Source organism: Labeo rohita, unplaced genomic scaffold (assembly GCF_022985175.1).
Source record: "Labeo rohita strain BAU-BD-2019 unplaced genomic scaffold, IGBB_LRoh.1.0 scaffold_142, whole genome shotgun sequence".
Lineage (NCBI taxonomy): Eukaryota > Metazoa > Chordata > Actinopteri > Cypriniformes > Cyprinidae > Labeo > Labeo rohita.
In genome coordinates this window covers 77,094-89,601 of record NW_026127582.1, presented here as the reverse complement: position 1 = coordinate 89,601, position 12,508 = coordinate 77,094, and the positions used below count along the sequence as shown (strand labels likewise).

The following is a 12,508-nucleotide window of genomic DNA, read 5'->3' as shown; positions in this document are numbered from 1 at the left end:
GTGTTTGTGTGTGACAGCGCCATCTAGAGGAGATCTGATTCAAGCATAAAACAAAAACTATTCATTTTTAATTTTTCCATCTTATTTTTAATGAAAGAGCTGGTGTGAATTTGTGTTCGAGGTGTGTCAGCAAATCTCCATTTAGCCTATTTAGCTGTGCAAAACAGATCATTGTTCTGCTGAATGTTATAAACTAACATTTGTATTCAAATTATCTTACATTTATTAATGCACTAATAAACAGTAATTTGTAGCAGGGCCGTGCACAGACCTTTTGAGGGGCATGTGCTGAAACTGAAAAAAATCATCTTGTGCTGTAACAGTTGTAGCTCTTGTGTTTCTCTTTTCTTCAGAGATTCTGCTTGTTAACAACAAGCCCAGTCCAGCATTTAATTATTAACTTAATTATCTCATGAACACCACTCCTGAGTTTGATATTTGATATTTTGTGTATCTGGATTTACTTGTTAATATTTTTGTAATGTTCAATCTTCTTTTTTCTTGAAAAAAAAAAAAAAAAAAGATTGATGCTAATTATAATCAAAGTCTTTTTTTTTTTTATATAAATGTTTTTAAATGTGCAGTTGGATCTTGCAGAATATAGTCACACGTTTATCATATATTTCTTATGTTTGCTATAATGCCTGCCCTTCTTAGTGCAATTATATTTGTAAGGTCCACGCAATTGGCCCAAGGAAGGTATCCAATGCTGGCCGAAGGTTTTCTTGCGTGTTGGGTCTTTCCAGTGTGCAAAGTTATTTAATTGAAGTTAAATTCAATCTGGCTCCATTTTATTGTCTAATCTGACTCCATTTTATTATGACCTCGAATTTAGGTTGTCATACGAATTGGTTGTTTCTCCATTTGTAATTGTTATTATTCTAACATTTGCTTATTCTGTTTAACTCTTTACTTTATATTTACTCTTTCATTAGGAATCTATGTCGCTCAGGGTGCCTCATGTCGGCCGATTTACATGGGCCCCACGATCACAAACCCTCCAGTCTGATCATTAGTCAGAGGTTATGGCTAACTATTTAATAGACCGCTTCATGCTTGTCATGTTTTAAATAGTGGTTCTGTTTGGCCCCCTACAGTCACCTATGTAACAACTTAGTTAAAGCTCAAACAAAATCAGAGGTTATGGCTAGCACTATGAAGTATGCTAATACTTCAATCATGTTTTATCTAGCCCCCTATAGTGAGTCTAACTATATAACAACTTGAATAAAGCTGAGACTATAACCAGAGGTTATGGCTAGTACTATGAAATATGCCCGAACCATGCTAATACTCCAATAGTAATTTGTCTAGCCCCCCATAGTTAATGCAACTGCATAACAACTTAACTAAAGTCAAGCAGTTAGTCAGAAATCTAGAATCTCACCTGATGTGCCCCATGCTCCATCTAACCTGAGATCTAGTATGTACTTAACCCTGGACACGTATTTGCGGTAACATGCGCCTTCACTTAATCTACTTGAGAAAATCATTTCAGAGTAAGTCAGAATAAAATCAAATGTAACAATTTATTAGAAGTCAGGTAAATATGTATTACACCAATTATACAGCCAATTCAAAGATATCAAATCATTACAAGAAATCTCCAAGATGAATCTAGGAGTAAGATGTATACCTGACTTGAGAAAAATACATAGTACGAAGTGTGTCAACACACTTCGTACTATGGGCTCATTCTGGCTACAGAAAGCGCCCTGATCTTCTTGCTACACTTCTTTAAGTACTTCAGACCCAAACAGACATCCCCCGAAATGGAGACAGGAACTAACAATTTGAATTTGCATTGATCAAGTCCTAGACTTGATCGTTTGCACCTTTTGGGGACAGATGGTAATTTGCATTAAAGACACTGGGAAATAGTACAACCTTAACAGTGAGCAATATATCTCTGAACTCTTAGGATCTGTTTACCTTTTAGTTTACTTCTTGTGAGAATGAGACCATTGTACCAGACACACAGTGACAGTTCAAATGATAGCAAACATGACTATGGATATCACTTGTATTCATGTAGAACAGTATATTATGCTATTGACCAGTCTAAGTGAGCTGAGTGAGAGGAGATGGGTGAGGGGAAGTGGATGGAAGGAATAGGTGGAAAGGGACTTTTCTCACATCTTCTCTCAGTGAGATGTGGAAACAAATGTCTATATCTTAATACACTGTGTGTGTATTGTCCGTCTCAGAAGATCAAAGTGTCTGAGGTTCTGTAAACCTTACATATTGCAATCTAATCGCTGCCATATATCTATATCAGAGATATATCTAGAGAAATGCTCTCACCATACCTCCATGCACCACTGCATGATTTATGTGATTCTCCAAGTGAATTGTAATGAGTCATTTTGTTTACTGGTAAAACTGCAGCAGGGACCCCTCAACCCAGCAGAACTGCCCTGCATCAGGCTTGGACTTTGACAGGACAGCAGACTTGAAAACAGGTCATTGTCAAACCAAGACAGAAAATAGACTGATGCACCGTTATATCTGGATGCCAAAATGAGTGATGAAAATTAATGCAAGATTGTTTCACATCAAATGCAGCATAAATAAAGACACACTGTGAGGAGCATCAATGAAAAAAAAATGATTTAATTTGAAAATTGATTCACTGTTTGTTGACGAGATTCTCCAGCACTTTGGAAACATAAAAACCTCTGTGAGTTTGGGTTTGTTTTGTCAACATTATACTTCACTGACACTGCACAAAAAAAAAAAAAAAAGGGTTATGTGAGTCTGGGATTCAGGTATTGAGCCGTTGGTAACAAACAACATTTATTCACTTAGCAGATCATGAGAAATATACAAACATATTATAAACCCAAGTTAGAACGTAATTAATTACTTTTTCTCATTTAAAAGTAGTGTAATTATTATTATTATTATTTTTTTTAATATCCATTATAGCTACTTAAGTTGATTTTATAATAAAATATAATTTAAAATATATTTAAAACCTAGCAGTCATTATTTGCATGATACATAAATCACATTTAAAAACAAACTGACATGTTTGACACTGAGTACAGTTTTTCTGTTTTTGACTTTTTGCTTTTATTAAGAAAGGACAGCTCAGTTAATAGGAAGCAAAGTAGGAGAAAGAGAAGGGGAGTGATAAGGAAAGGTACTCGAGCCGGGATTCAAACTCAGGACGCCTGTAACTCAACAGCGCTGTATGTCGGTGCACTGCCCACAAGGCTATCGGTGCTGACGACACTGAGTATCAATACAAATAATTTTTACACACCTGCGCTCATCACAGATCATTCTATTGCTCATAACACAACACTTCTCTTCTGGCAAATGGATGCTTACAAAGATGACAGGGAATTTTCTTGTTAAAACATTTCACATCATTTCAAACAGAAGTCAATGTTTTCTTCAGTCACAGAGAATCATTTCAGCTTCTTTCACAGTGACCTGTCGTTGTCTCCAACTACACAAGAACTTGTTCAGTGAAACTGAATGATGATTCCAGTGGCTCAGTCGTTCTCAGCAACCGACACAATTCTAGTTGTGTATAACACACAAATCTAGTGCTAATATTATTTTGTTGTGATGCTGTGATTGACAGATGCATATTCACAGCAATTCTCCTCTTTACTGAATTTGACTGTAGCGTCGCTGAGAGAACCTTCATTCTTCTGGAAACTGATGGAAGAGTACAGGAGCCCATCAGAGGGGTTTGTGGGTAACTGAACTGATGAATAAAGTGTATTCTGTGAATCAGAGGGGTTTGTGGGTAACTGTACTGTCGAATAGAGATGAGTTGATTCAGGATCTGTGTCTGAATGACGTCTGGTGTCTTGAATCTGTTCTTGAACCTGTAAGAAGTGAAATCATGAAGTACATCATATATATCAACTTAGATATTTCACATACTGAGATGTAGATTACAGTTCTTAAGCTCACAGTTTCGTGATCTCCTCTCTGTCTTTTGTCCGTTGATGAAACAATGCCTGTGTGAACAACAGTGTTGGAGAGTAACTAGTTACATGTAACAGAATTACGTAATTTAATTACAAAATAAATGTAATTGTAATTAGTTACAGCTACTGAGAAAAATGTGTAATCAAATTACAAATACTTTTGAAAATGTTAATGATTACAAAGGGGGTTACATCTGAATATTTTTACACACACACACACTTACACACACACACACAGATTTAATATACTTTCTTTCATAAAGTGCATTGACTGCTCTAAAATGAGACACCAGTGTTTCAGGAGTTTAGGACACAGAATAGGACACATGCTTATTCTTCACAGATTTATTTTCTATTTGGGTTTATATACTTTAGTTTTTAAGGTTAATTGTTTTTTTTTTTCCAAGGTGTTGTTAGATGTCAGTGTTTCCAAACATTTGATTTCAAAATCACTATCATAACTATTAAACTATTTCTTGTTATGATTTTAATTTCTTGTTATGATCTGTATTTAACCTCAGAATGATCTCAAAGTAAATAAGAGCTGTTAAATTTGTGGTGTCTGTGCTTTAAATTATATTATTACACAGCTCTGTTGAATGCTTGATTCTGATTGGTCAGTCATGACCTTCCAAGATATGATATTCCCGGATAACAACTGGTAAAAGCTAATAACACAGACTCATCTGGGCAACTTATGTGTACAATTTCTTATTTCTGTCATCCTGGTATCGTGGACTCGCTCTTTTGTTTCACGCAGCTGCTGCCATTTTGTTTTGTACACTGTAAATGATTATACGATAACTAGCAACTGCACTGTATCCCTTAAATGTCTGACTAGTTTGAACTTGACACTTGCTAGCAACTGATTTCTTCTTGGAAGCTTCAAGTATTTCAACTCAGATCAGTGTTTTGTGTCTAATTATTCACTTTTGTGGCAAGCAGCTGTGTAATAAGTGGGATAAAGTTGTTCTTGCAAACTTAAGATGTATATTATCCCTTATTTATAATCTTAATTCAAGTGAAGGATTTTGACAGTAATCAGTGTTGAGTGCTGCTGTAAGGTTCACTCTGCCTGCTTTAAATGTTTCAAAATGATTAACAGCTGAAAATATTAGAAATTTAGAAAAGTAATCAAAAAGTCATCAAATGTAATAAGTTACTTTAATAAAGTAATTGAAAAGTTACACTACTTATTACATTTTAAATATAGTAACTTGTAATCTGTAACCTATTACATTTCCAAAGTAACCTTCCCAACACTGGTGAACAAGAGAAACATCTGAGATCAAGAAAATGAGATGATTTTAACTGCATGTGTATTTCTGACCAGCAGATGGAGACAAACTCAGATTTATTAAACATGCAGTTGTGTGTATTTGTGTGTCTCACCATGTTTGTGTTTGAGTTTGAATAAGATTAACACTATAACCAGAGCCAGGAGGATCAAACCCACAGAAACAGGAACTATCACAGAAAAACCTGAAATCACACAAAGGGATTGTGACTGAGAAATAAGGTGAACCCATGACATTCATTGACAAACATTCATACACATATCGTGCATCCGACGCTCATGTTTGTATCTTAAGATCACTCTTACTAGACTTTTGCTGCTTTTTCTTGCTGTTGTTGTCAGACGAGGTTATTTCTGAAAGCACAATCACAGCACGCTGATTGTATGAAAGCTTATTTTTGGCATGACTGAATGAATGAAGAATGAATGAATAAATAAGTGACTGTGACTTTTTATCTCATCATTTTGAGTTACTTTTCATCTAAGTTCATATTTCACAGTTAGCATTTTTCCTCCTCAGAACTGCCAGAAGAAAAGTCAGAACTGTAAGGTGATAATTAACAATTAATCCTTCCTTTTTTTTTATTTTTTCATTCCGTGTTTGGAAGAGAATTAAAAATCATTGCGAGATGTAAAGTCCAAAATTTAAAAAAAAAAGTAACAATTCTGAAATATAAACTGAATATTGAGATAAAAAGTCAAATGTACTTTTTTTTAATATATTTTTATTGTGTGACAGAAGTAAGCTTCCTTAAATGGTTAAATAAATAAATGAAAAAAAATCATTATTTATATATTTGGCATATACTTGGATATCACTGTAATTCTTACATGTTGTACATGTTGTGCATTCGAAATTCAGTATTTTTCTAAATATCACTTCCAACTCAAACTTACCAGGCTTTTCTTTATCCTGAGATGTTTCTGTTTTGGTGTCAAATGTTGTCATTTCTGAAAATGCACACAGAGCACTGATGGTGAAACTGAGCACTAAACAAATTAGAGGAATGAATTTTGTCATTATTGACTTTGATTTCCTGTGACACACAAAATTTGATTGTTCGAGGGAAATTTTCTGATAGAAGACAGTACTCATTTAAAGACTAAGCTGTATGATACTGTGTGAGGAACCAGCGGATCAACATCTATTATTTTTAGGGGTGTGACGAGACACTAATCCCACGAGACGAGACGAGACACGAGACTGGGTTCATGAGAACGAGACGAGACGAGATTTTTAAACTTTTCTTAAGAAATCCTCAATGATGAAATATATAGGGAAAATAGTCTTTTATTCAACTGAAAAACACAAAATGCAAAAAAAAAAAAAAAAAAAATGAAGGTGCATTTTGAACTTTATGAAATTATACTTCAATTTTAATGAAATATATGCAGAAATAAACAACATTTAAACAAGAGCTTCATGATTCTGAATAAACTGAGAATCCTTGTTGTTTTTATTAAATTGGAGACCATGATTTTCTGACAATTCTGGAGAAAAAAAGAGATTAGAAAACTAAACAAAATTACATAATTTACTAGTGGTTCTGACAAACTGTTCATTGCTTAAGTCTTTTAAATACATATATTCATTTAAACAAAAAAAAAAAAAAAAAAAAAAAACATTTAGTGAAGGAGTCAGTGTATTTCTTATTAAGACTTGCTTTGACTATTGAAATCTCCTGAATGAATGATTCAATGACATGTTTTAAACGGGCAGTTGTCGCCACCTCCTGGCAGAAGAGGAAAGTGTTACAATAGATACATGTGTTAAAATACTTTCGTTTTGATCGCTACTGTAGACAATAAGTGTTTATACCCAAACTATAAACTTTTATCCCAGTACTTCTATAATTTAAATGTCTATAACACAGAAATAATGATTATAATGTGGTTGAAAAGACTCTTTCTGTGTTCACATTTACCCCGACCCTCTGATTCATTAACATGGGCAGCGACAATACGTGGTCTCTCTAGACACATCGGATCTCGTGAGATCTCGTCACATCCCTAATTATTATTTAAAGAAAACAACTTGTGCATGTTGATACTTAGTATATTCAGAGAAGGGATGATGTTTGGCTTCACCAGTGTCAAACCCTTCTGAATATGTGCAAGAACAGAAGAGCTTTAAAGCATTAAAGAGAAAAAGAGTTTGTGGATCTTACCAGGCTTTTTAGTTTTCTTTTTGGGGTCAGATGAGGTCATTTCTAAACAAAAAGCAAACAAACAAAAAAAACAAAAAAAAAAAAACAATAATTCAACAATAAACAGCAATAAATAACAATAATTCATACACATTGTACATCCAACAATCACATTTATGATAGTATATCTTTCAGTTCAAACTGAGGACCAGACTTACCAGACTTTTCTTTGTCCTGAGACGTTTTACTTTTGGTGTCAGATGTCGTCATTTCTGAAAATACACAATCATGGTTGAATAAATTGGAGCAGAGGGTCTCTACTCTGACCCACGAGATCCATTTTCCTGTGAGTTTGATCAAGGTTGGAGTTAAACTCTGCAGGAAAATGGATCTTGTGGGGAGTCGAAGAACCCTTGAATTAGAGGAACAGATTTGTATCTAATATAAGAGTCACAATCTAATCAGATCTTTTTTGAAACACAAAATGTGATTGTTTGAAGAAAACTTCTGTACAATGGACTTCACTAAACTAAAAAACTAAAACAGAAATGAAACAGACAGTTTTACTAAAAACAAGGGTTTTTGCTGCTGTTGTCTGTGGTTTTCAGCTGGTGTGAAAACATCACACACACGTCAGGCACGTTACTTTAACGGGACAGTTCACCATTATCACACTGTCAAAACCTGGAAAAGTTGCTGCAATTTTCTGTCATGACATTGTTAAGTTTACAAACATTTTCTTCAACCTTAAAACAATAAACAATGCAGTGTCTAATGGAAAATACAGGTAAAACACTTGTTAAAAAAAAAATCAATATGGAAAATTACGGAAGCTTTTCTAAAAGGAATTTGTATTTGTAAAGTCATTATTTACTTTCCCTCAAGATGTTCAACCAAACAAACAGCACTAATTTTCATTAATAAAAAAAAAAAATAATAATAATAATAATAAATTCTCTTTTGTGTTCATCTGAAGAAAGATCTTTTTTAATTTCTTGTTAAATGATCCCCTTAATGACTGTTTTACCTCCTTTCACATGTAGCTGAACTTCAGTGAGTATGAAGGACCCAGAATTCTCCTCTGCACACCAGTATTTCCCAGAATCCTCTGCTGTCAGATTGCTGATGTTCACAGTAAAGACTCCAGCAGAGGTTTCATCAGTCAGAGAGAATCTGCCGTTTATCCTGTTATTTGATGAAACACGAACTCCGTCTCTGACGCAGATATTGATCTGATCTCCTCTACAGAAAAAACCCTGATTTTGATTCCTGATGTATTTACAGCTGATGGACGCTGATCCTCCGACAGACGCCTCATGAGTGATCACTGAACAACACAACATTAAATATGAGGAGTTTGAGAACAAAATGATCAGAAACATTGAGATTAATCCCAAATAAACAGCCTCACCGTCCTTCATGATGATCATGAGCTCAATGGGAAGATTAAACACGTCTTTCACTGCACACCAGTATTTCCCAGCATCCTCTGCTCTCAGATCAGTCATGGTCACAGTGAAGAGATTGAGTTCAGTGTCTTCCTTTACTGAAATTTTTGGGTTTTTAACATGATTTTCATCTGATTGAATGATATTTTGAGCATCTTTAGGGAAACACTTTCCACTGCGCAGACAAGTTTTTTCTGTTGAATGTTTTTCATCATAAGGGCATTTGATCTCAGCTGAATCTCCTTCACGTCCGACCACTGGAGGCACTAATAGTCAAAGAGAATAGAGATAATTTATTTGTAGATTTATTGCATTATTTACAGTCAGGAGGGATTTGCATTTTTTATTTAGAGCCGTAAAGATTTTATCATCAAAATGAAACTAAACTCACTCTGAACATTCAGATGAATCTCTTTAATGAAGGTGATGTGAGTATTTGATGTTTCTGAAGGTTGTTCATCTGATTCGTGTCTCTCCACTCCACATAAATAAACTCCACTGTCTGCTGTAGAAATGTCTCTGATGGTCACATTAAAATGATCTTTCTGACTGTCAGACAGGATGAACTTCTCCTCAGATGATTGTGATGATTGTGAGCTGTTCAGCACATGGACAGGACCAACGTTCAGTCTGTAGAAGACTTTGGTGTGTGTTTTAAACTTATGATCATATTTACAGTGGAAAGTGATTGTTTGCCCAATATATGCAGTCGAATAACAAACGTCCCACAAGAAGAAGAGTCTGAAAATGATTTCAACAAATCATTGAATCATTCACTGAAATCTTAAAATATTTTTAGTATTATTAAAAGTGCACTGGGGAACTTTTGTCTCTGTGTCAATATCTCTGTTTGACACATAAAATGTCATATTTACATTAACATGGTTAAAAATGTTTATCCTACAAGGGATATGTCTAGAAAAAAAAATGGATATCACAAATATAACTGACATTTCAGTCAGCTCAAATTATAAATCATTGTTGTTACTGCTGTGAATCATTATAATGCAGTGAGGCAGTTTCAACACTGATTTATGAATTTAATCAATAACTGATTTTTCTCTAGTGCACCTATTACTATTATTATAATACAAATACATTATTAAATGTGATTATAAAGTATCATACGTACTTCTGTTCACCACTAATGTAACATCATGACTCCATTTCTGATTGTTTCCACATGTATATGTCTCATCATCCTCTCTGCTGAGGTTCCTGATAAACACTGTGAAGAATCTGCTGTTTTCATCATCATACAGATTGAATCTCCAATTATTAACCCATTGGCGCTGAATCTCAGTACTGATTCCTGTTGTACAGTCTCTGTCTCTGCAGAAATACTTTCCTTTATACTGATCATAAGACTTCATATGTTTTGTGCTCATGCACTTGAACATTACACTCCCTCCAGCGCAACCAATCACTCTGAAACAAAGTACCTGACCTGACAAACACAAGTTTATTTGATCTTGGTCATATAAAATAAGTATAATATAATATAAAATTTGACCCAGAGTAACAGTAAATAACTGACCTGAGATCAGGCAGAGAGTGATGAAGATGATGATTGCAGCCCTCATTCCCAAATGACTTCAGTCTCACAGATATTTAGAGAAAAAACAAATTAGATCACAATCCAGAAAAAGCAAGAACTGATAAAATGTCAACCTTAAATGCAGTATAGGTTGTTATTACAAGCACACGCATCTTCTATCTGTCTCTCTCACATTTCTGCTTCCTTAATTTCAATAACAGTTACACCCAGCTGCACTGCTACAGTGTGAGTGTGGTGATGTGTGTGAACATGAGAAACATACTGTGTAAACACACACAAAGAAGATGGCACATGGTACATTTAAGATGACCTGTTTTCTGCTTGTTTTATGTTTTCAACTTTTTTTTTTTTTTAGTGTGTAATGTTTATCAGCATGTAAAGTCACTCCAAAGGGAGTTAAAAGGGAGTTATTCTCTATATCATTAAGCATTATTTCTGCTTTGATTGTAGTCTTGAGTTTTCTTCCAGGAACAAACATGTCACCGTATTCACCATTTAAATAACTCTAACCCAGGCATATGCAAAATATAGGGACGGCCCTGGTTAAGTTATGTTAGTAGAGTCATTGTCCAAATGCCCACACTTGTGGTCTTTTCACTTGAGTGCTTTGTTGACTTACACAACATATTTCCTGTAATTGATCTAAGTGTTCAAGTGTGTGTGAAGTGTGAAGAATTTTTCATTAGCTGATGGGACGCACTTATATGTTGTAAAAATGCAAGTGTTTTCAGAGCTTCATTATTGTTTTCAATACTTTGCATTCTAAAATAAACTTGTCTGTTCAGTAGTCTCTATAACAGACAACACAGTTTAGTATTTGTGGTGCTGCTAATTAAGTGATAAAAACAGTTGTAAATGATGTACAAAATTAACATGTTTATCTTTGCACCAATAAAATTTTTATGTAATATACGCATTAAGTGCACTGCACTTTGCTGTTTTTAAAACCTAGGACAGTCTTGCACACTTCCTGTTGTGAGCACATGCTCTCAAGTGCAAAGACTGCGAGTATGGGTATTTGGACAAGCCCAGAGTCTAGAAACTTGTGGTTGTGGAAGGGGGCGTGACATTTGCCCAGACACGCTTGAAACGCTTGACCAATCAAAATACACTGGTCCAACCAACCAATCAGAGCATATTGAGCATATTTTGGAAGGAGGGGCTTCATAGAGGCAAAAACAGAATGATTGGCCCTGTCCCAAATGCCACACTTTATGTGCATTTGTGGTCTTGCAGAGTTGTGTGTGTCTGTTAAGTTCACGAGACCATAGGGTGTCCCATTCATCATTTTGGTTTTCAGAAGGGTGATTGTGAGTGCTCCCTTTTCAGCTGCTGTGTGTAAGGTCTGCGCAATTGGCCCAATAGAGGTATCCAATGGTGGCCGTAGGTTTCTTGCATGTTTGGTCTTTTCAGTGTGCAAAGTTATTTAATTTTGGTTAAATTCAAATCTGACTCCATTTTATCTCGACCTCGAATATAGGTTAGAATGCCAATCATTATAGATCCTTCATAGGATAATTAATCTAGACATTTAATGATTCTATTTACTCTTTAATGTTATTGTACTCGTTCATTCGGGTGCTCATGTTGCTCAAAGATATCGCTCCGGCCGTTAGCGTACCTTACGGTCACATTCTCATCAGTCTTGGATATTACCCACGTAGGAGGAGACGTTCTCGCAACCTTGCGCAACGTTCCCTAAAAATTCTCTAAAGGTGACGAATGTCCCTAACCTTTACAGAACATTGGAGACGTTCCTAAAACCCCCTCTTTTGGTTACGAAAGTGCTGGTACTCAATGTTCGTTATACGACTTTAGGGGGACGTTCCATTTTGGTTATTTTTTGGTCACATAAGAACATTACAAAGATGACATTTGGGACATTAACAGAACGTTCTCACATGGTCCTCTTTTAGTCATATAATAACGTTCACAATACGACTTTAGGAGGACGTTCTATATTGGTTATTCTGTGGTCACATAACAACGTTACAAAGAGAACATTTAGGACATTAACACACTGAAAAAATGTTTTCATTTATCCAATGAAAAAAATTAGATTAAAAAAAAAATGTTTTCATTCATCCAATTAAACAAATTTAGGGTAA

At 34.9% G+C, this 12,508-nt stretch overlaps 2 protein-coding genes and 1 long non-coding RNA gene across 17 annotated transcripts in view; 1 reads left to right on the top strand and 2 right to left on the bottom strand.

The window, feature by feature from the left end:
• The window catches only part of LOC127158258 (polymeric immunoglobulin receptor-like), a 40,474-nt gene extending 29,914 nt beyond the window's left edge, over window positions 1–10,560 (bottom strand). For 2 of the 3 annotated variants that reach the window (XM_051101430.1, XM_051101433.1), the window contains exon 1: window positions 10,380–10,560. The gene's annotated coding sequence lies outside the window, so the exon portion shown is untranslated. Of the gene's footprint in view, window positions 1–9,974; window positions 10,290–10,379 lie in introns of all 3 variants that reach the window. The other variant, XM_051101429.1, reaches the window with a different exon arrangement.
• Window positions 1–12,508, bottom strand: part of LOC127158254 (polymeric immunoglobulin receptor) — an 88,811-nt gene that overhangs the window by 30,159 nt on the left and 46,144 nt on the right. For 3 of the 13 annotated variants that reach the window (XM_051101424.1, XM_051101423.1, XM_051101422.1), the window contains exon 7: window positions 8,422–8,721. In XM_051101424.1, the coding sequence (XP_050957381.1) occupies window positions 8,422–8,721 (300 nt within the window). Of the gene's footprint in view, window positions 1–2,817; window positions 3,846–3,933; window positions 3,981–5,342; window positions 5,433–6,144; window positions 6,199–7,415; window positions 7,458–7,612; window positions 7,667–8,421; window positions 8,722–8,805; window positions 9,109–12,508 lie in introns of those variants that run through there. The other 10 variants (XM_051101411.1, XM_051101420.1, XM_051101415.1 and 7 more) reach the window with 8 other exon arrangements.
• The window catches only part of LOC127158263 (uncharacterized), a 31,466-nt gene continuing 24,329 nt past the window's right edge, over window positions 5,372–12,508 (top strand). The window contains exons 1-2 of the long non-coding RNA XR_007826105.1: window positions 5,372–5,469; window positions 8,438–9,293. This is a non-coding gene — a long non-coding RNA (uncharacterized LOC127158263). The remainder of the gene's footprint in view (window positions 5,470–8,437; window positions 9,294–12,508) is intronic.